Raw genomic sequence first — 22,737 nt, 5'->3', positions numbered from 1 at the left:
CATTTGAATTAATGATTTAATTAAGTTTTTCACTTGTTTCTCGTGACTGAATCATCGAACAATTGTCGATAACAAAGTGTGAAAGAAAGAGGAATAGTTTCTAAATGTTATAAGCCATAGTGTCTGCTATTAATTAGTAGTAAATTTAACTCCGTGAAGAGTTACTACGAGATTAAATTTCTTTATGACAAATGAAATATTTGATGCATCTTTTTTAACAGGAGAGAAAAATGCATTCTGAAAAGAGCAGTTTTCCTGAGGCAAAACGTAACAGGCAGTTCACAAGAATCACAGCTGGCCAGAGGCAAGCAGCTGGCGGCTGTCGGATGACTTTTGTTTTTTTAGCCAGAACAAATCACTGCAAATTCGTTCGCATCCACATTTTGCGATTCTTTGGGGGATTCGCCCCGGTTCGGGGCAGAAACATTCCAAAATGTACCAACATAAAAAAAAGGCAACAGAAAGGATGAACGAACCGCGCAGCAGAAAAGAAATGAACAACAACAACACGACGGGCTGAGCTCCTCCAAACTCCGAAGCGCTTCATCCTCACGAGGCCTGCGGTTCCTCTCTCCGCCGGACCGATACGATCGACAACAAAAATACCATCTTTCAAGGCCATCTTCACCTCTCACACCACCACCTCACCTCGATCACCGCCACCCAACCCGCCGTTTGGGGTAAAGTCGCGGGCGCGCGCGCGCGCTCGAACGCTGGCTGGAATGCTTTATATGGCCATAAGACGCCCCGCGAGACGGTGAGAATGGATGTTGCGATGTTGCGAACATTGCCGTGCGTTCTTTCTTGCTGTAGTTTTTTTCTCGGTCCCTCTCGCTCCCTTCTTCATTTTGGCACGGAGGATATTCCGCGACCCTGCGGTGCAAACAATCAATTCATTTATTTCACGACCAGGCCTTCTGAACCGGCGCCGGTCGACGAAGCCGGCTTCCCTGGCGACACCTTTGCTCTAACTCTACTAAAACGCACACCCAACGGAGCCCTCGTTGATCGTTGGTCGATCGTGTGTGGGTGACTCCATTTCACTGACAACCAAGACGATCGTTACCGGTCCGCGACTAATTGCTGCAAACTCGCGCAAATCGCGGGAAGAAAGCGATCCCCCACCGTTCAAAAATGTGGCGCCTTCTTACACACACACATCACACATACACAGTTATTGGATCTGGATGGTGTGGAGCACAATTACGAACCGGTTGCTTCGGATGGTTATTCGGTTGGGTGGCGGCGACTTGTGACGCCTTCCACTTGGTTGGCTATTAGACGCCAAATGACGTCTCCGAGTCGCGTTCGAATTAAGCTGTCAACGATTTGCCGCTACCGAAGGCACGCGCTTTGCCCAACCGTGTACGCCACACTTGCACAGCGCCACTTTGACCGGCCAAGGCGAAAGTGACGGATGGAATCTTCTCTCGGTGGAAGAGACTGAACTGTCATTGACTAAGCTTCCCTTCCGGATGGCGGAACAATACGCGTTGTTTGTTTTAAACCACCGACGATCGATCGGCCGGTTTGAAGGAGGAGGGCAAGGAACCAAAAAAAAAGGGGGAGTAACTACTGCCGACAAACCCCGACGTCAGCCATTTGACTTTCTAATCCGAATGCAAATGTGGGGAACGACCCGTCACCTTCCTCCCGCGTGGAAATGGGGGGGTTTGGGATCTCTGTCCGGTGTTGTCTCCCTAAAGCCGGCATTTTTTTGTTGTCGATTACGGAACAGTGTCAGAGTGAAACCCACTGTTTTTCCAAGGGCAGAGGTGTAAGGGGGGGTCGATTGAGCTGCACATAACCTTGAAACGGGTGTACGGGTGTGCAAATGACGATACACGAATAAGGTTTATGGTGCGGAATGACAATCACATGTTGCGATGCGCATTTTTTTCATGTCGGGCGACGCATTTTAAACCGTTTAAACCTTCAGCGTGTGTAAGTTACTCGTAACTAAATGTAGGCTACCGAGGCGATGCATTCGCCAGTGGTTGGGGGGAGAAAATTTGATCCCTCAAATGCGATGCCCCAATGGTTCACAAACAAACAAGGGAAATATGAAAACCATTACGACCTTTCATTCAATGTGTAGAACGAAGTGAAGCAACTTCGAAAACGGTGAAATTTGCAACCCCCATCCTGGTACGCTGATCACACGTAAGAAGGTGGAAAACTTTTGCAACACATTTCCCGCCCGCGGGGAGAACTCGGTCCGGTCTCGCCGATGATCGTCGTCGCGTCTGGGTGACGATCAAATTTCGACCACATTCCGGTGAATGTCACTCAATATGGCGTTTGCTTCCCTTCCTACATGCAGGGGTAGGAGGCAGGATTTATGATGGCTTCCGAATGGAGGCACCAGAAAATGTGACAACTCGGCTTAGGTGTTCGTTTTCCTCGGGGGTCTGCTCTGGTGCGAACACAAGAATGCCATAATTCATTGAAGTCATAAGGGAGAGCTGAAAATTGAGGCGGGCCGGGGCGGATCCGCTCACGTTGGGACATTTGAGCCGTTGGCCGGGGAAAACCGGTGCAAAAAACTAACACGCAGAACCGAGTAGAGAAAAGCACACCGGATTCACTTTGATCGGTTTTGTTTTTCTGTTAACTTGTTCAAATATTAAACTAAACCCAATATAAACAAGGCGAACAAGGCGTTACGTATAACTTGAAAGCGAAAACGAACGTGGTGGCGCTTTCCATTTGCTTTAGTTTGAAACGGGTAAAATATGAAGATAAAGAGAACAGCACGAACAGAAAAATGACATCCGTGCGAAAAGATGGGACGAGCATCTTTCCCACGTAAAAACATCATGCCTTATGCTTATGCACCACACTGAGTAAAGTTCGCGAACCGGACGATAAAACCTTATAATCTCGTTGACCATCATTTAAAACAACATGTCTGACGGACGGCGGGTCTGGCAAACTGGTTGTGTCGTCTGTGGATATGTTTCACCGGTTCTGTCACATTAAACACGAATCTGCCCCCTACCCACCACAATCCACGGGTTGCGAGAGATGGAGGGACGAGAAAAAGGATTCCCCAAAAAAGGGCTAAAGGCGTAAACGGAGGTCACGGCATCGTGGAAACTTTCTGCGGTTAGCTTTGAGCTGAGATTAAATAAACCATAGCATATTTGTTAACCCATCGAATGAGACATATGTTTTTGAAACAATTGCAGTTGAACGTGGAAAGTGAAGACGGACGGGAAGCGGTGGCAATTTTATAAGCAAAACAAAAAACGTTATTAAATCACACTACAAATAATCCATATCATTGTACTCTTCTTGTTGATATTTTCTATGTTAAACTGTCGGACACTTTTCACAACCGAAATGCAACACTAACACACCATTTTCTCGCACATCATAAAACACAGTATAGGTTTTTCCACTCGTCTATTTTCATCGCTACCTTTAGTAAAACAGTTTGTCAGTACCACCTTGTATTGACTACGATCAATCCAATGAAAACCCTCTTAAAACTGTCGGCCAAACTGCCGGTCGGTCCGGCATACGAATGGATCACGGACCCGATGCACCGACGACGATCTCGCGATTCAGTGCAACTTCTGCCGCCTTTTGCGAAGACTGCACTCCGAAACCCCCTTGTGCAAGTGCAAAACTTGAGCGAACGTTCCGCGGCGCCACGGACAACTGACTACGGCCCCAACCCGACGGGCGATTCGAAGCAAATGCGCGGGGCCAGCCGTATAACATCGTCGTGGAGCTGCACAATTTGCCGCGAATCCGGAGAGCAGAGCGAACAAGCGGAGAGAACCCAAGAAACGCCAGCCCATGGAGATGACGCTCGGCGTGAACGCGTGATTCGCGAAATGCAACGGCATGGGGGGCAGCAACAATAACAACAGCAACAGCAACAGAACCCGCGGAGAACTGGAGAGCTTGCGCAGGGTTTTCCAGAGCGTGCCAAACACATATTTGCCTGCCATTCGTGGAGTGAGAGTGAACGAGCCCACAGTGAGTGGGCGCACGGAGTGAGAAACGATTTCTCAGTAGGACATGATCCTTGTTATACATGTATGACAGCATCAAGATGCAGCAACGAAGATTAATGTACACGTGCACTAATTGTTAAACAAAATTAGATAACCACACTTTACCACGCGTGCCAGTTCGACTCTTATTACACATAAGGTGGTATGGAATACGGATTTGTTTATTCAACCATCGTTTAATTTGCCATCAAGCGTTAATTTTTGATGAAACGGATGCATTTTTCAATCGTTTTGGTCGAAATAAATGGTCGTTATAATCAGTACAAACGATCATTACTCACCGAGGATAATTTTCAGCTGACGCCTAATCTAGGAAAATGGCCGATTCAACCTATATTTTCAATATAGGAATTTTTGGTATCCTTGTGCGATTGGTCAGTATGGCTGGTTTAGTTTTTTCAAAATAGCCCTGAGAAATTTAAGCATTCCCATTTCCACCAATGTAATACAATACAAAGAAGAAAGTAGGAGAATGCTTGATTTGGACATTCGTATCTGCTAGAATTATACAAAGCAGCTTAAGAATCTCATCATTTCTTGTTCCACAGTTCTCTTTACAATATCTAATAACTATCGTTTACTACTTGTAAACAGCAAAAAAGTGGGAGCCCAAAACAGAAGGTTTACTAATAAGTTTTTAAGGGCATCTCACAGAAGTGAATTGCACTTATGACAGTTGAATATTATTAGTTTTTTTCAATTATTGAGCCAATTCTATCTGCTTTTTTAAATTGTCTGCAGACAAACATATTATTCGTTTTACTAACGGTGTCGTTTCTCATATATTTGAAATAATATAATTTATATGATAAAAACTCATTTTATGAAACACATTTATACCGCTCTTGTTGGTTATCCTTAGAGTAGTCAATTGGTTTTAAACTGTTTGGAAAGCATTCCATTCCATCAGGTCATCGTACATAAAAGTGTCGCAAAATAGAGATCATCTCGATGTTGATTACCAAGTTTTCACTTACTGCGCTTAAAGCCATTCATATCGCGTACACTCACCTGCAAATAGAAGGAAACAATAAACGGTATTAGCACAACGGAATAAACATAAATAAAACCCACGGCCCGAATGAGGCGACCGAATGGCATGAAGAAATTGTTGACGATAGTGAAAACCCCTCCCTCGGTGAAGAGATGGAGGAATGGTGGCAAAAGAACGGTAGGTGCGTAGCGAAACATTCGAAACTGGAGACTGGACCAAGTTCAAAGTCCTTGCGGAGGGTCCGGGATGCTGCCGTTGGGTTGGAATTTTATTACGAAAGCAAAAAAAAAGGGAAAACCCGAACTCAATCAACTCGAACGCTTCGCCTGCTAATGGCAAACCAAGCATCCCTTCGGGGCGCACTTAAAAGACGTGCAGGTCGGTCCGTCCATTTCACCTACATCGGGAATAAGGATGTCCTAGCTAAAAGCTTTCACTCAGCAACATAAATTCCTTCACAACCACCCACTTTTCGTACAGAACAAACCGACCGAACTTTCATAACCACAAAACTGCACAAAAAGCAAACATCGCATCACAGCAACCCGCGTCCGTCCATCCATCCACAGCGGCATGGAAATGACAGCCGGGAAAAACCGCGGGAAGTGAGCGAGGTGTTTGGTGAGTTTAATGTGGTGAGCAGCAGAGTGCCATGACCTAGCTCAATGTGAGATTTCCCAGGCCGAGTTGTACCCAATTACGCGCTGCCGGCGCGCAAGGACGACCTTTCCAGCGGCATCCGTTTTTCTTCAATTTCTTTTATAATTAATTCAATCAGATTTGCACATGAAAGAGGAACTAATTTATTAAGCAATTAGTTTTTAATACGTTTTCCACGTGCGGAATTTACGTTTTGGTCAATTAAAAGTAATACTTTTAGAATTTTACAAACATAAACACAGTGGATAGAAAATATTATTCAACCATAAGCCCAACCATAAGTAACAATAATTTAAAAGTCAAATCCCAAAATAAAACAATTCTCATGCACACAATCAAATAAAGCAGCTATAGACATGAACAAATGAAGCCGAAAGCTGAAAACATTTCCAGCCGTTCCATTCAAAACCTCTGCACCAGCATTCTAATGTTTCACAACTGGAACTACTTGTACAACATTGGGTGAAATAAAATTTTTTTAGGTTGATGTATTCGGTACATAATGAGAACCAACTTTGGACCAATCTATGAAGAAATAGCATCTGCCGAAGTAGCAAAGGAGAAAAGGCAAATCCAACTAAGAAGAAAACCTCCTCAAAAAGGGTCTTCGTTCAACGAACGAACGAACGAACGAACGAACGAACGAAAAAAAACCCAAGTTAAAGTATCGCTTGTTGTTTGCCTTTCCCGATGGGAGCGTCGAGGCGACTTGGCCGCTCTCCTGATGGAAACGACCTTTCCGATCGGTTCCTTGAACTTGGGCGTTGCGCCTGGCACATGGCATGGTGCCGTGCTTCAAAGGCCGTTGGGACATAGAACAGGGCTTCGCAGGGTAGATGGGAGCAAGGCGGGGAGTTGTGCGAGTAAGAAGGCAACACCATACTTTCGAAAGCACCCCCCCTCGATGCAGGAGCGACAGGGCAGAGAGCAAGACAGTGGAAGGTGGTGAAAAGGGCTTCCAAAAAAGCGGGCCGCGAAAAATCGAAACTGGAAATTGTTGGGAAATTTAGTTATGCTCTTCGCCTAGCGCAACGCAGTGGGGCCTTTGGCCTGTCCCTTTTTTGTATTTTGTTTTGTTTTGGGATTTTTTGGGATCTGTGAGGACATCGACTCGGTGTGAGGTAGTCCCGAGCAAACATTAGTTTCATGTAGAGTATTCACGGGGCGCAGTGGGGAGGGACGGACGGGCACAGGTGAGAAAAGGACATTAACGGTGAAACAGGATCCCGTCGTTCGGCGTGAGGCCACCGGCCGTACACACGACCACATTACGGTGTGAGCACATTATGTGAAATTGTTATATAGACATAGGAAAAACGACGAACATATCCCCGACGCGAGCGCTCCTTTCGAGCGATCCGTTTTCCACCGTTCGCCGATGTTTTCCACCAGCGGAATGGGTAAATGTGAGCTTACCGAAATGTGCTGCAGATGCACGGCGACGATGCTTATGTACTTTTGCTTGACGTTCGTGGAAACCGAATATTAATAATGATGCGCCACGACCGATGACTTGTTTGTTCGCATACAAATATGGAGCAGAGTACGTCAACGGTACACATACCGAGCGCGGATGGAGGTTAGTGGAATACGAGTGGACGTCCTTTTTGCTTCCCTCACTCCAACACTTACCCACTCACCCAGTACGCCAAAAAAGTGACGTTTATGTTGCGGTAGGTTCGCCCCTACGGGGGGACCAAGACTTCGGTCATCTGTCAGGCAAAAATTGCCAAAATGATCGCTCGCAACTTTGTTAACGAGCTCCCTTTGAAAAGCGTTTCTTCCAACGATTGAGGATGACTTATGTAACGAGGATCTATACTGGAACTGTCACAACGCATCGTCCACGGCATTTGTCTTAAGGTGAAACATTGCGAAGATGAAGTTAATGTTTTTACAATAACGAAGACAACACACCCACCTCAAAGCAGAGAACAAGCTTTCTAGAGACAAACGTTAACCTATAAAGTTCGTGTTTGACATATTCCAAAACCGCATAACCAAAGACCGACCATTTACAACCTGCATAATGTATTTTTTATCATATGCAAACCAAACACGCATATATACAAACACACCGCGAACAAAGGCACGGAACCCGGGAGGAGGGCAAATTTATGCAAAACGAAAGAAAAAGGCCAATTTTCTTGCATATCAAATGTTGGATTCTTCATTCCACGCCGTTTCACTCTCCCAAGGTCAGCCTCTACCGGTTTTTTGTCCATTTTTTAGCATCCAAAAGCTTCGGGGTGCCTTCCATCCGGTGCCGGCCAGGTTAGGAGTGACAATAGTAATCGGTGGAATTTACGATGCGCCTTTACGATCTGCTAAGTTCGTTAGTTCTATTGGTAGAGAATAGAATGTTTGCTCGTTAGATTTGGCAACTCTTTATACTCCTCTGAAACTGAGTAGTTCCATTTCGAAAATGTTGGTAATATGTTTCTTTTCGAGAAAAAAACGAACAGCATGAAAGGAAAGTAATGAAAATAAAATAATAATGAAATAAAAATAAATTTGCTTATCCAAAACTCCAAACATACAAATCAATTTAAACAAATATGATGTAATTCTTGGGGGTCGTTCTGACGCAGTTCTACCAATTTCATCATCTAGCAGCTTGACATTTGCCCACAGGCAGACACACACCGGTCTCGGTTAATAAATCGCACGTCGGTCCGTTCGTCCGTAACATTTGCACCCCGAGAAGGTTTAGGCGAGAAAAATAAAAGACCGTGCGTTTGGCGCCGATCGGAGGAAGATCATCGGACACCCAAAAGCCGCATCAACCTGGCGGTAGTAAATTGATAAGAAATTCTGCTTCTTCGTCTCCCGGGGTTCGGTCGGTACAGGGATGGGGTTTGGGGGGCGGGATGAAAAATTAAAATGCATTCGATGTATAAACAAATAAAAGCCCACATCCGACCCGCAGCCGGTAAACCGGGGCGGGCTTTGCGGATCCTTGAAAAGTTGGCCAAATAAACTACCTTCCCCGCATGCGCCCTCTTTTTCCTCTTTGAGCGGGGAGCCATAAATTTTCTTTTGCATAATCGAGTCGCGCCTGAAAAGTAGGAAAAAAGACCAAACCCACGCACGTTAGCCCCCAACCAAGGGGGCACGCGGAAACCATCGACGAAAGGTTGGTTTGAATGCATCTTTTTGTTTAGCAACATTGAGCCATTGGCATTGAAAATGTTTGCAAAGGTGATATGATCGAAGACAAATTTAAAAACATTTAAGTTTGGTCAACGTTGTTTTCCAAACTTATTCAATTAGTGGTTTTCACACACTATTTCTAACATCTACTTACAGAACAGTAATACGTAACGATAAGAACTAATCAGACCGTTTATGTAAAATCTTTCTTGGCTTCCGTTGAAGCTTTATGGAAATTCCGTAAGGAGTAATAGAGTTATACCATAACTGTCTCAAAAGGAGCGTAAAACATGTTTCATTTAAATAGAAATTTGAAATTGATTAAGACTTCACAACATAAAAAGGGATGCATCGGGTAAAAAGTGGTCGATTGAAGGAATGCTCGGTGAAGGTTTTCCATGGAAAATGGACAGCCCCATATCTACTAGCCTGCCCCGTAACGGCCAAGGACGGACAAAAACTGTGCCAAGGATATGTTTTCCCACCGACCGATGGCAAAAACGAAATGGGGTCAGTGTGGAGATAAAGAAAAGCGTCGTCGGTGGCTCGGAAAAACTGAGCGATTTCTAGGGTCCGCGGAGTTTCCGTTCAATGGTACGCAACGAGCATCTTCAACCGAGTCCCGAGGCCATGGTCATGTGCGATGTTCCATTTCACTCGTAACATAGTGGGGGGAAAACCGTCACTGGAAAGGCGGGAAGAGCACAATTAGGAGACGTGTTAATTACTGGCGAACCTTGAGCGAAACCGAGCGCCGTACCCGCTCCGGAGCTGTGCAGGGCTCGGCAGGGGGAAATTAGGCCAAGGAACATCCCATACATGGGCTTATCGTATTCTGTCCCCGTAAAGTTTTCCTTCCCCAAACGCGTGTGGCGAAGGTTAGATTTTTTTTTTGTTTCGCCACCACGTTGTTGGATGTCTGCTGATAGTGAGACGAGACTCCGAGTCGGTCTATGATGGACCGGAATTTTCCAGTGTATCGCTACCGGGAACACCGGTTTTGTGCCTGCAGGGATGAAACCGGATGCGCGAAATCACCAGCAAAGGACGGCGTTTTTTCCGGGATCGGACGAGAATTAGACTGAGAAACCAATTAGTCCAAACGGGGAATGCGAATGCGTGCAAAACCGGCTACCATTGTGCTGACTTAGAAGGAGAACTGGAGAAGATCGAGCAAGCAAAACTGGTTTTAAAAAAGCGGAAAGTAAAAGCTGGTCTAACTGATTGCAAATGTGTGTATAATGCACTATAGTCACACACATCAGTAACACTGATTGTGGTACGGATAATTGATATGATTTCATTAAAATCCATCTGAACAATTAACAAGGGTGAACCGAAGAGAAAGTATCATACTATTATTTTGGCATCAGCTTGTAAACAAAGAAAACTCCGTTGAGAAAAATGTCTGTAGTAAGCATCCATTAATATTCGTACTCACAAATAGATACTGCAAAATGGACCGAGACCTTGAAAACCGATGCTAGTAGCAATTCTCACGGTCAAGGACGAGCATAAAATCCTTCAAATACCCTTCGAGAATCGCAGATTTTCCTCCCACCCACCCAGTTACACCCCTCCGTCTAATGCCTTCAACTCACCTCTATCTCCCGGGTCCATGATGGTGGCGTAAAGTGGAGAACTTATTCTGACGCTGCTACTACGGCGACGCACCGGCGAAACGACAAGGATTCACTTCCGTCTTCCGCTTTTCTTCGACGCGTTGGAATTGGAGCTGGAGCTGCTTCGCTCAGCACCTATCGAACATGGAGTTGATGCGCGTCCTTGCCCGTCTGATGGCCTCGATATGGTTCTGAGGAATCAGGACGAAGATGTGTTCGAACAAGCAGTCGGACTGTTAGGAGGACGATGTTGTTCTTTGCTGTTTAAAGAATGTGGCCTTCGTGTAGAAGAACTTTTCACCTCACTGCTGTGTTAACCGGAGAAGTAGTAAAAAGATGTTCCGGCTAACGGGATATCCGGGTTGCTGCGACCATCGGTGGTAATGGGGGCTGTGTGTAGTAGGCGAAAAAATATTGTGTTTCGTTATTAGCATAAAATCGTCCCCGATACACGCAATAGACGTGTACACACAGTCGTTGTTGTGTTGTTGTTGTTGGCAGACGAAACACAGGAGAAAGGGGAATGGGAAAGAAACGTGCAGTACTTTTCCTTGCTCTTTCTCGCCCAAGAAAGCGCGCTCCGTCTTAGTTCTTGCTTTGCTTGCGCTGCCCGTCTTCGCCTACTCCGGTTTCCACCACACACCGCACTTCTTCCCACCGTTTCCACCGACGGTTGCCTACCTGTTTTCGTGCTTCGCTGCCCGTTTTTCTTCTTTTGCCACTTGCGAACGAGGTCACGGCGAGTGCGAAAGAGAAAGGATGAACGAAGTAAGCAGAAAAAAAACTAAATAAATAGCACAGACACCACCGCACTAAACCTGGTCGCGGGCTCTTTTTTTTCTTGCTTGATTTTGTTGTTTTGTTTTAACCGCGGTAAACACACGCACACACACACACACATGCGCACACGTTAACGCACAACACGAAATTTACGTGGAATAATTTCTTTTCGCTTTACTACACTCTTCCTTCCCTGGACAAAGGTAGCACAAAACGAGACGCCACTGAGCGCAGCATTTTTCCACACTCGCGATTCTGTACACGCGGAACGTCGCGTGGTGGGAGGGGGAGAGATTTTCTTCCTAATGCCCACGTCGTTTTCCCGACGAAAGATTCTTCAGTTTTTTTTTTCTTTTCCGTACGCAAATGGTTCCGGAAGATGACACTGAAAAGCTTGGCGTGTGGAAGGAAACCCAAGAACTGCCTATTCTGCGCAATGCCTTTGAAATGAACTGATTGTTCTAAATTCCTCAACAACAAAGATTATGAGATGACAACAATCGAACAAGGCCCCGTGCATGCTATCACTACCACTACTGCACCCTGGTCGGGATGAGAACAATCGGAATATAGAAATAAAAGGAAGCAATGATGTGGCGGTTCTAGGCACTTGTTTCCGACAAGAGTTGTTGGCAGTGTTTAGGCTTCAGAGGCCTGTACGCTCGATTGGTTACTGGGACATCATAGCATTCGTACACTTGTACAGGATGCACGTGAATCACGGCGCACAGCACGATCGCAAATGAGCTGCAACAGTCCACATCACACCTCCCCGCGCCGTACGACTCTTGGGTCATCGACCTGCGCCCCCCCCACTCCCGACAGGAGCTGACGGACGCTAGAGGAGGTTTGTGGATGCTGAAGAGGTGTTGATGCTGTGGCAGCCGTAGTATAGTACACTTACGTTGTGAAGTACTTTTCGGGAGCTACAACATATTTCAATAAACCTTACACCATCTAGTCAAGCACCGCGGGACGTATTCCCAGCATAAAACCACTCGCGGAACGCTTCACGGCCGCGATGGATCGCACTGTTTCAGCTTTGCTGCGGACAACACGGCTCGATCGAAGGAAGAAAACACGATCGCGATGCTAATCGGCGGGGCCAAAGGGAGGCGATGCACGCTGCGATGCGTTTTGGCAGACGTAGCAACAACAACGGCTGTGGTCACCTTTTTACCACATATTATCATTGATCAGCAATAACACAGCGCACTTTTACTGCGTTTTCTGTTTGCCTCGAAACGCGAACGCGAGGATGAAACGATATTTGTCGAGATGAAGCTAACAAACACAGTAGGTTCCCGTGCCAAACAGTACTGACAGTTTCCATATCAAATTAGTGTTGGGTTATGGGATCTGGATCGGATTCTGGGATTGGATCCCAGGTGGAATCACTCTCACACTGGGATCGTCTCGATCCCAAATCCGGGTTCATTTTAGTTAACGCGTTTTATTTAGCTGCATTACATTATTTTTTTATTTAGCTGCATTACATTATTTCGAATGACTGAACGAGGTTATGTCGAGCGTTTAGACAAATTTACTCTCAACATCTTTTTCATTTGATTCTGAAAATGAAAATTGTTCGGTGATTGGGATCCGGAATAGCCGAAGATTCGTTCTCTTGGCGGATTCTAAAGGATTCGTTTATGATTTAAATCAGATTTTTATTTGATAGAGGCAAGTTTTGATTCGACTCGGACTGGATTTGATTCAGTCTTGATTCAAATCATCAGTCTTGATTCATTCGAATTTGATGTGACTCGCTTCAGGCACGAGGTGAGTCGAATAAGTTACGTAATGAGTCGATGTAGAGCGAATGTGATTGATCGAATCGAATGTTGGTCCGAAACGTCAACTGCAATGCTGTCAGCATTTGACGTCCATTTTCGTACTAAAACACCTTTCCTTTTTGTTTACTTTCAGTTTGTCGAAACATAGGGGGAGTGTGGCTGGTTAGCAGTCGAAATACAAGAAACGTGCAAACTGCTAGCAACACCCGGGTTTTGTGGGATTAACAGTCTGCAGTGTAGTGTTTGTGATTCCATCAATTAAACAAACGCTTTTTTATGTTTCTACCTCATTCCATGGGAGACTTGTTCAACGAGTCTAAGCATAATTTAGCCGCAGTTTTCGTAAATTAATCCCGGCTGAAAAGATCCAGTTGGTTCGTAAAGAAAAAAGGCTAACCGTGAAACAATCAATCTAATTAAAGGTTTCACATGGTAGACAACGGGTCGCCTTAATTAAATTAGGCAGTGTTCCTCTTTACGCGTCTTTATTATGTAATTACGATCCAGCAGCATCGATACGGGCCAAACGATATGATAAGACTAGAGCACAGTTAAAAAAAAGAAAAGAGTAAACAACAGCGTCTGTGACACCATGTTACCAAGAATTTGTGTAAAATTTAAGCTCAAGTACATCTTTGCTGCAGTCTGCAGTCTCTATTTGCTGCAGTTCTTCGGTGCCTTTACACATTTCTTTGAGAAAGATTTCGAATCAACATTCGACTACCCGTTAAACGGAGACATTCTTTCCGATGTGTATCAGCTGCGGCATGGCCAGCAACCAGCGCGACAACCGATCAACCGCTACAATTACTCCTACATCACCGACTGCGATCACAAGTGTAAAGAAGATGAGCGTCTTATCGCCCCACGGTTGGTGTTTATCGTGAAATCTGCCATGGATAACTTCGATCGGCGGTCTGCGATTCGCAAAACCTGGGGCTACGAGCGACGCTTTTCGGATGTGAAAATAAGGACCGTATTTATGCTGGGCCGCTCGCGGACCGTTCCAAACCGGCGGTTGCAGTCGCTGGTGGATCTCGAGTACAGCACCTATCGGGACATCATTCAGGCCGACTTCGTTGACGATTACTTTAACAACACGATCAAAACGATGATGGGCTTCCGGTGGGCCGTGACGTACTGTCCGCGTGCAAAGTTCTACATGTTCGTCGATGACGACTTTTACGTGTCGGCCAAAAACCTTCTCCGGTACGTGCGCAATCCGGTCAACTATCCCGAGTACTTGGAGGAAACGGACGAAGCGCTGAGAAAACTGGCACGCCGGTTGGCCCATACGACGGACAATAATAATAGTAGTAGCAGCAACCATTCGGATACTGCTGACTCGTCGCTTCGAGTGTTGCATCGTGGTAAAAGACAGTTAATGACCGACATGGAACTTCCGCCAAATGTGAAATTGTTTTCTGGGTTTGTGTTCCGCTCCGCGCCACATCGTCATCGGAGCAGCAAGTGGTATGTTTCGCTCGAGGAGTACCCGTGGGATATGTGGCCAACGTACGTGACGGCTGGGGCATTTCTGCTTTCCCACGAGGCTCTGTTTGAAATGTACTACGTCAGCATGTACACGAAACATTTTCGGTAAGCATCTTTGCATACGAAAAACACTTATCAGTTCTTTTATATGGCACATTTTACCTTCTCTCCTTTGCAGGTTTGACGATATTTTCTTGGGAATTGTTGCCATGAAAGCTGGAATTGAGCCACTGCATTCGGAGGAATTTTACTTCCACAAGGCTCCCTATCTTGGCCCGCAAAGCTACAAGTACGTGTTGGCCACGCACGGGTACGACGAACCGGCCGAACTGAATAAAGTATGGACCGAAATACGAGCTTCCGGGTACGCGTAAGATTACCAACGAATGAAATCGTAGATTCGCTCTCTTTTGCTGAACTCTTAATTAAATGCTAACGAGAGTAGTTTAGAAAGTTTTCCGACTCATACGTTCATTGTAGGGAAATCGTTATCAGGTACGTTCGACGATTAGGCTAGTGGTTTTTCACATTTTAAACGTCCCCACCTTACGAGAAAAGGGTCCAAGGTAGTAACATAACGGTAGACTAGAGGGCCACCCTTTTTTCCTCCCACAAATATTACGATACTAGTCTCGACGTAGCGAGGTGGCCACAGGAGCTGGAAAACGCGGAAGGAATTTACAAAAGGACAAAACTCGAGGCCAACGGGTCGACGCGATCCCGGTATAAACGAATAAATAGCGACGGTAGGCAACGAAGCAGAACGTTAGTGAGTAGCGAGTTGATTGCGTTTTTATTCGAGGCAGTGTTTTTGCTCGTATTTATCTTTCCTATACCGAATTGTGATAGCATCAACTGGGTAAATAAAACTGAACTCATAACTTTCACTGATATAAAATTATGTTTCATTTTCTGTACAGTACATTAAGCATAAATTTGGACCTCATTCGTTGGGTACGCCACTCTTTTCTTTGGCAGACATAAGCAACAGTTGTAATGTGTCAACCACTTTGTTGTAGCCACTTTCCGTTTCCGAGATGCATTTCACACAGTCGTTGAGTTTTTTCGTATCGTCCGCTATGGCGGCCTCCAGTTTTGCCAATGATCGTTGTAGGTTTTCGATCTCCTTACGAATGCCTTCCCTCTGTTGTTCCTGTACTGCGAGGCGTTTCTCCAGGGCCATGCGTGTGTTGCGAAGTGAACTGAGACATTTTACCATTTCTTGGTTGTGGTTTTGCAAACGAGCGGCAGTATCGGACATTTTCTGGAACTGGTTTATGATTAACGCACTTGCACTAGTAAAATCGCGTCCTTTTCTCGGTGCCAAAGCAACCAGCATTGGAATTTGAAGGTAAACAAACGCACAAATTATAAACAAAGTTAACGGTTCATTTTGCGAGCTGCTTTCACGCACATGAAACGCGCTGAAATGATGTTTTTATTCATTGGGAGTATTTCTTGCAATCGTTTAGATTTTCATAAAATGTTATAAATGTTCGTTAATCCAAAAATGCACTGTATAAATGATTCTTTATTGTATATCGTGCAAGTTCAACCTTTTTTTCTTTTAGTACAAAATCCAATGTTGTTCTAAATTAGCCGCAACCGGCATGTCCTGTGATTTGACAGCTGCCATCGTATAAGAAAACATAAACAGTTTGTGCCGACTGCTTTGCACATTTCTTCTTGCAAAACGGATGAAATAGAGCCTGAAAATGAGGTAGGATATGTTTATTTCTTAAAATATTACCCTAAACAATAAACGTCTTCGGTTTTAGGATAAGTGTCGATGGTTTGTTGGTGTATTTTCCGTACGAGTACATCTACCCAGAGCAGTACGCGTACATGCTCGAACTGAAGCGCACCTTCGATGCGAAGGGGCACTGCCTGCTGGAAATGCCCTCGGGAACTGGTAAAACCACGACTCTGCTCTCCCTCATCGTTGCCTACATCATGGAGAATCCGCACATCGTCCGCAAGCTAATCTACTGCTCACGTACCGTACCGGAGATCGAGAAAGTAATCGCCGAGTTAAAGCACCTGATGAACTACTACGAAAAGCAAACCGGCGTCATGCCGAACATCACCGGTTTGGTGTTGAGCTCGCGTAAAAACATGTGCGTCCATCCGGAGGTGAGCAGGGAGCGGGAGGGAAAAATTGTGGATGCCCGGTGCTATGGAATGACGGCAAGCTACGTGCGGGACAGGGCAGCGCACGATGAGACGGCCCCGGTATGCCAGTACTACGAAGGTTTCCAGGCGGAGGGCAAAGAAAGTCTCCTACCGCCCGGTGTATACTCGATCGATGATTTGAAAGAGTTTGGCCGGGAGCGCAACTGGTGTCCGTACTTTTTGTCCCGTTTTGCCATCAATCAGGCGCACGTGGTTGTTTACAGCTACTACTACCTGCTGGATCCAAAGGTGGCGGAAGTGGTGTCCAAAGAGCTGGCCCGTGAATCGGTAGTCGTTTGCGACGAGGCACATAATATCGACAACGTATGCGTCGATTCAATGAGCGTCAAAATCAATCGACGATTGATTGAACGCAGTACGACCGGCATTCACAACCTCGAGAAGCAGGTGGCAGAGTAAGTTTACCGTGAAACTTTTTTGTAGCGAAAAAATTTCCTCTAATTTTCCTCGTTGTTTTCTAGACTAAAAGAAGACGACAAGCGTCGATTGAACGATGAATACGTGCGCCTAGTGCAAGGCTTGAAGGATGCTTCGTACTCGCGTGAAACAGACATGGTGCTCGCGAACCCAGTCTTGCCGAACGAAATCCTCAAAGAAGTCGTCCCAGGGAACATCCGTAATGCGGACCATTTCCTAAGCTTCCTTAAACGTTTCATTGAGTACATCAAATCCAGGCTTCGGGTTCAACACGTCGTACAGGAAAGTCCAGCCGGTTTCTTGCGTGATGTTCAGCAGAAAGTGTGCATCGAAAGGAAACCGCTCCGCTTCTGTGCCGATCGGTTGCAGTCACTGCTGCGTACACTCGAAATCACCGACCTCAGCGAGTATGGTCCACTTTCCGTGATAACGTCCTTCGCCACGCTCGTTTCAACCTACACGAAGGGTTTCACAATCATTATTGAACCGTTCGACGACAAAACACCAACCGTTTCGAATCCGATCATGCACTTTAGCTGCCTCGATTCGTCGATCGCAATGAAACCGATCTTTCAACGGTTTCAAAGTGTAGTGATCACTTCCGGTACACTTTCGCCCATGGATATGTATCCGAAGATACTCGACTTTGAGCCCGTGGTGATGAGTTCGTTCACAATGACGCTTGCCAGACCCTGCTTGCTGCCGATGGTAAGTGTGAAACATGCGTTTAGGTTTTGTAAGGATTACTTTTTGACATACACTCCTGTTTGTCTCCTTAGATTGTTGCTCGTGGTAACGATCAAGTTGCCATCTCGTCACGTTTTGAAACTCGAGAAGATACGGCGGTGACGCGCAACTACGGTCAATTGCTGGTGGAGACGGCCAAAACCGTACCGGATGGTGTGGTGTGCTTTTTCACGTCCTACCTGTACCTCGAATCGGTCGTTGCGTCCTGGTACGATCAGGGAATTATCGATACACTCCTACGCTACAAGCTGCTTTTCATCGAAACGCAGGACAATGCGGAAACATCGTACGCGCTGATGAACTACGTCAAGGCATGTGAGTGTGGACGCGGCGCTGTTTTGCTGGCCGTTGCCCGTGGTAAAGTTTCCGAGGGTGTCGATTTCGATCATCATCTCGGACGTGCGGTGCTTATGTTCGGCATCCCGTACGTCTACACGCAGTCGCGCATTTTGAAGGCTCGGTTGGACTACTTGCGCGATCAGTTCCAGATACGCGAGAACGATTTCCTTACCTTTGACGCACTGCGACATGCGGCACAGTGCGTTGGCCGTGCTATTCGGTAAGATTGAAACAGACCTTTGGAAAGGAAAAACCGTTTGCAAAAATATTAAATTGTCTTTCCTTTTAGTGGTAAAACCGATTATGGTATTATGATATTCGCCGATAAACGCTTTTCGCGCCAGGATAAGCGTGGCAAACTGCCCAAATGGATTCAGGAGCATCTGACCGATAACCTGAGCAATCTCAGCACGGAGGAATCGATGCAGGTTAGAAACCTTTGTAACCGATTTTGTACCGTCCCCTAATGTAACCAATTTGCTTTGCATTTTGTTTGTAGCTTGCTAAACGCTGGTTAAGGCAAATGGCACAACCATTCACGCGGGAAGATCAACTCGGTGTGTCCTTACTCACTCTGGAGCAGTTGCAGGGCATGGAACGGGAAAAGCTGGAAAAACAGGCCCAAGGCAAATAAATCGTAGTTTTTCTGGTTTCAATTTCTTTTCGTTCGCCATTTTAAAAATGTAAATAATTACAGAAATGAAGTACATCATCTGTTTCCGTCAACGAATATTTGTATACATATATATTTATTCCGTAGTTTCATTAATCACAACTAAATAGGTTACCATCTCTTCTTTTTCTAACGATACACCATTAAACATGTCCTTTTTTATTACTGTTGCAATACTTTTCTTTTGCTTTTTGGAATTAAAATTTTCCCTACACTGTACGATCAGGTTGCCTTTGAAAAGGATATCGGAAGGATGGGTAACAAACCCCGGAACTAAATTTTAGTTTAAAATTGGTTGAAATATGCCAGCACCGCACCTACGGAAGTGGATTAAAGAATTACGATACTTGTCTACGGGCTTCCTGAGAGCTAAAAGAGAAATCATTCTAATATTCATTAACATTCTGGAAAATACGACCAGCTTTCGTTGGGAAGATCCTAAAAGGTTTTGTAAATATAATAAAATCTTTAACGTTTCCTATATCTCACGTAAAAGCGTCCCATTATTGTGTGCGCTATTTAAAGTGCCCAGTTTCCCTTTCCTTCCCGACTTAATGGCCATCACACTCCACCGCTGGAACGCGGATAGGACAAATATTTGAGGAAAGGACTTATCCTCTTTTAACGCTCAGTCTCCTCGGTTTTGGTTTAATGTGCAAAGGGATGCCTTAAATGGCCAGATCAATCGTGACGATCACCAGGCAAGCGATGGTCCAACCAGGAACGGCCATCGACCAAAAGAAGCCATTGAACGGACTGCGATATTCATTCACAATGCCTCGCCCAATCTTTTGTTCACATTCTCGTCTGGCCGATAGGACGAGCGCCATGGGGATGATGTATTGAATGCCCGTTCCGGCGTAACATCCGGTGAATCCAACCAAATTGCTGACGTTCTCGGTGAAGTAGCACACGACGAGCGGCGGTATGATGGCGAGCAGCGGAAAGAATGCACGACGTAGGCAAAAGTTGACTGCCCCCTGCTGTGAGTCATCGTACGCCTCTAGCTGCGTTTCGCCGAGAAAGAGCGTCTGGAGGTTGTTGCGCAGCGTAATGGCCACGATGGGGAAGCTCGCGGACAGCGTGAACACGGGGAACAGTGCGAGGAAGTACTCGATCGCTTTCAGCAGCCCGTTGGCCTGATCGGGACTCGGCACAAAGTTGAGCGTGTACAGGTCCTTAATGTCGGCGAACGCAAAAATTCCGGTCAGAGCGAGTGCGAGGTAGAACCCACCGATCAGGGCATAGTCGAGCGAAATGAGCGCTTTTAGTCGACCTTTGTTGGCGATGGGCGTGAGCAGGCTTGGCAGCGAGTGGTGGCACATGAAGGAATAGATGCACGTACCGATGAGGTACGGTATGCCGTTAATGTCGGCCCGCTTCGGTACGATCGGAACGCTTGACGGTGCGAGCAGACGGTGGATCGCGATGCTGATCATCACGGAGAACGCCAGCCAGCGGAACAGAACCGTGAGCAGTTGCAAGTATTTGGTTTTCTGCACGTTAAAGAAGGTGAACGGACCGAGGACAGCCACGAACCCAACCAAACACAGCCGGTAGACGTCTAATCGCGACAGGAGCCCATCCTGCCAGCAACGTTCGGTTCCGTCGTCGTCGTCGGTCGCATTTTGTCGGTGATTGTGGGCGCAGGCAACATCGCGCAAACTTTTCGCCACCGCTGCCGAGTAGATGCTCAAGTCGCCGTACAGGTACACGGCCAGGCAGAAGTAGAACAGGAAGCGGCCGGTTCGCCCGAAGAAGAGATTCGCCATCTCACCTAGCTCGATCTTGTTCGAGAGGCTGTAGTAGGTTTTACGGCAGTAAACGGTATTGAGCGGGGTTTGCTCGGTACTTGCGTCAGTTAGAAGTTGCTCTTGCTCTTCAGCTCCGCTGTCCCTATCTGATCCACTATCCACCGGTGGTTCCACGATCGTTTCAACATTGCTATCCTCATCGTACTTAATCACACGATCACGCTTGATAAACTGCAGCCGGTTCCAGTTTTGGACGGCGTTTGCACAGGCCATCGTTTCGATCACGAACGTAACGGTAACATAGCTCATGAAGGCAAGCACCACGATGGCCAATGAACCGAGAACCCATCCAGCATGGCTGAAGGCGGACGGGAGAGCAAGAGCTCCCGTTCCAACAATCAAGTTGAAGATGAACACGAACCCGACCTTGGTATAGAGGAGCAGTTCAGGCATGAGAACAACGTATCAGTAAATATAGCTAGAAGGTTATTCGCTTATCAATGCTTACCCATGTCGGATATTCTTCTTGTGCGGTTCTTGGAGGCATTTCATCTGTTCGGGACTGGCAAGTAGGTTACCACTTCACCCTACACATTGATCGTATCACACGGTAAAGCGGCTATGCAATAATGAAATGTATTAGTCACTTTTTTCACGGACCTGCATAAAGTCGACGTTGCAAATTCTGCACTTTATCGTTATGGGTGTTTCAGACTACCTTTTTGTTGTTTGTTGCTGATATGACAAACAAAACAAAGCAACGTATGTGGGCGGAAGCAAGGTTGCTGGAACGAAGCTTCAAGAGGTTGTGAACTAGTGGTGAGAATAACGACTCAGTAAAGTGATTCAATTCAGAGTTAGTGAGTTGGCATAGTGATTCAATTCTTTAATTCACTCAGTAAGAATTGACACAGTGAGAATGGTTTGGCTCAATGAGAATGGATTGGCTCAGTGAGAATGGATTGGCTCAGTGAGAATGTTTCGACTCAGTGAAATAAATTGGCTCAGGGAGAGTGAATTGGCTCAGGAAGAGTGACACTGGCCGACCGACGCGACTCATGAATTCGACAGTCCCTAGAGACCGACGTGGCGTGAACGGAAACTTCACTGTCAGTCTCCAGGGGCTGACATAGCGGTTAACGTGTTAACGTGTTAAATAGTATCAAATGCAATCGATTACCAAAAACTTTGAAACGCAGTGATGATTGATTCGATTGATTCGGCCATCGAAAAAAATCGTAATTTTTCTTCTTCTTCTTCTTCTTTCGCTATGCGAGTCGGGGTATATCCTCCTACGCTAAGGCAGCGCTCTGTGAACAGTCCAACAAACACGACAAACACGACATTGTTCGAAGGGTGCTTTGCGACTTGTCGTGAAGAACTGTCACTCTCCCAGCAGCAAGGTAGCAGAATAAACAAGGTATATACTGTTTCTCCGTGGGATACAGCCCTGCACGACAAAATCAAACTGTTTTGTTCTGTGTCGTGTTTGTCTGACATGTTCGATGCAGGTTGACAGAGCACCTCCATATGATTGCATGGATTTGATCGTTTTTTTTTTGTCGTGTTTGTCGTGTTTGTCTTGTTCGATAGCTCACAGAGCGCTGCCTAAGTCGAACGTTTGTTCCCTTACTCGTAATCAGAGGCGTACCGACTCTGTCCGAACTCCTATGAAGGGGCTCGTCCTTTAGGACCGGCTAATAATAGCCATATGTCCACCCGCCGGCCACGGGAGGGATAATTCCTTCCGTTGTCAGGACACAAGAACTCGTGGTCCGCTTGATTGACTCAAACAGAACGAGATGTGCGGCAGCTAGGATTTTTCTGACCTGAGCTCCAGCTCGGGGTGACCACGCGGTCGTGCCGTAACCTTACTTTTCCGCTAACCCTTTCAGGAAACTTGTGCACTGCTAAAATCCGCTCTGATGCGACGCCGAACTGGAACTGTCGTAATTTTTCAGCTCGCGAAATAGTCAAATTATTCTGAGGGAGCCAATTCACTCTTCCTGAGCAAATTCACTCTTCCTGAGCCAATTCACTCTTCCTGAGCCAATTCGTTTCACTGAGTTGATACATTCTCACTGAAT

The 22,737-nt window shown here is 46.0% G+C and overlaps 5 protein-coding genes across 5 annotated transcripts in view; 2 read left to right on the top strand and 3 right to left on the bottom strand.

The window, feature by feature from the left end:
* Positions 1-10,563, bottom strand: part of LOC131290035 (protein ultraspiracle homolog) — a 31,940-nt gene extending 21,377 nt beyond the window's left edge. The window contains exon 1 of the mRNA XM_058319415.1: positions 10,437-10,563. Coding sequence (XP_058175398.1) covers positions 10,437-10,455 — 19 coding nt within the window. The 5' untranslated portion in view covers positions 10,456-10,563. The remainder of the gene's footprint in view (positions 1-10,436) is intronic.
* Positions 10,564-13,423: 2,860 nt separating this feature from the next.
* Positions 13,424-15,419, top strand: LOC131286268 (beta-1,3-galactosyltransferase brn). The gene is made up of 2 exons (XM_058315200.1): positions 13,424-14,632; positions 14,706-15,419. The coding sequence occupies exons 1-2, from the start codon at positions 13,626-13,628 to the stop codon at positions 14,899-14,901; spliced, it is 1,203 nt and encodes a 400-aa protein (XP_058171183.1). The 5' UTR covers positions 13,424-13,625; the 3' UTR covers positions 14,902-15,419.
* On the bottom strand, positions 15,312-15,859 carry LOC131286269 (uncharacterized). The gene has a single exon (XM_058315201.1). It carries the CDS (start codon positions 15,786-15,788, stop codon positions 15,471-15,473), a length of 318 nt encoding a protein of 105 aa, XP_058171184.1. The 5' UTR covers positions 15,789-15,859; the 3' UTR covers positions 15,312-15,470.
* Positions 15,860-16,309: 450 nt separating this feature from the next.
* LOC131286280 (general transcription and DNA repair factor IIH helicase subunit XPD) lies at positions 16,310-18,899 on the top strand. The gene is made up of 5 exons (XM_058315212.1): positions 16,310-17,115; positions 17,182-17,845; positions 17,917-18,443; positions 18,513-18,651; positions 18,723-18,899. Exons 1-5 carry the CDS (start codon positions 16,373-16,375, stop codon positions 18,855-18,857), a joined length of 2,208 nt encoding a protein of 735 aa, XP_058171195.1. The 5' UTR covers positions 16,310-16,372; the 3' UTR covers positions 18,858-18,899.
* Positions 18,900-19,108: 209 nt separating this feature from the next.
* Positions 19,109-21,268, bottom strand: LOC131287013 (transmembrane protein 104 homolog). Its single transcript, XM_058316026.1, has 2 exons — positions 21,159-21,268; positions 19,109-21,076 (listed from the first exon to the last, which is right to left on the bottom strand). The coding sequence occupies exons 1-2, from the start codon at positions 21,195-21,197 to the stop codon at positions 19,565-19,567; spliced, it is 1,551 nt and encodes a 516-aa protein (XP_058172009.1). The 5' UTR covers positions 21,198-21,268; the 3' UTR covers positions 19,109-19,564.
* Between the last annotated feature and the right edge of the window lie 1,469 nt (positions 21,269-22,737).

This window comes from Anopheles ziemanni, chromosome 3 (genome assembly GCF_943734765.1).
Source record: "Anopheles ziemanni chromosome 3, idAnoZiCoDA_A2_x.2, whole genome shotgun sequence".
Taxonomy (NCBI): Eukaryota; Metazoa; Arthropoda; class Insecta; order Diptera; family Culicidae; genus Anopheles; species Anopheles ziemanni.
This window is presented reverse-complemented; position numbering and strand designations above follow the sequence as displayed.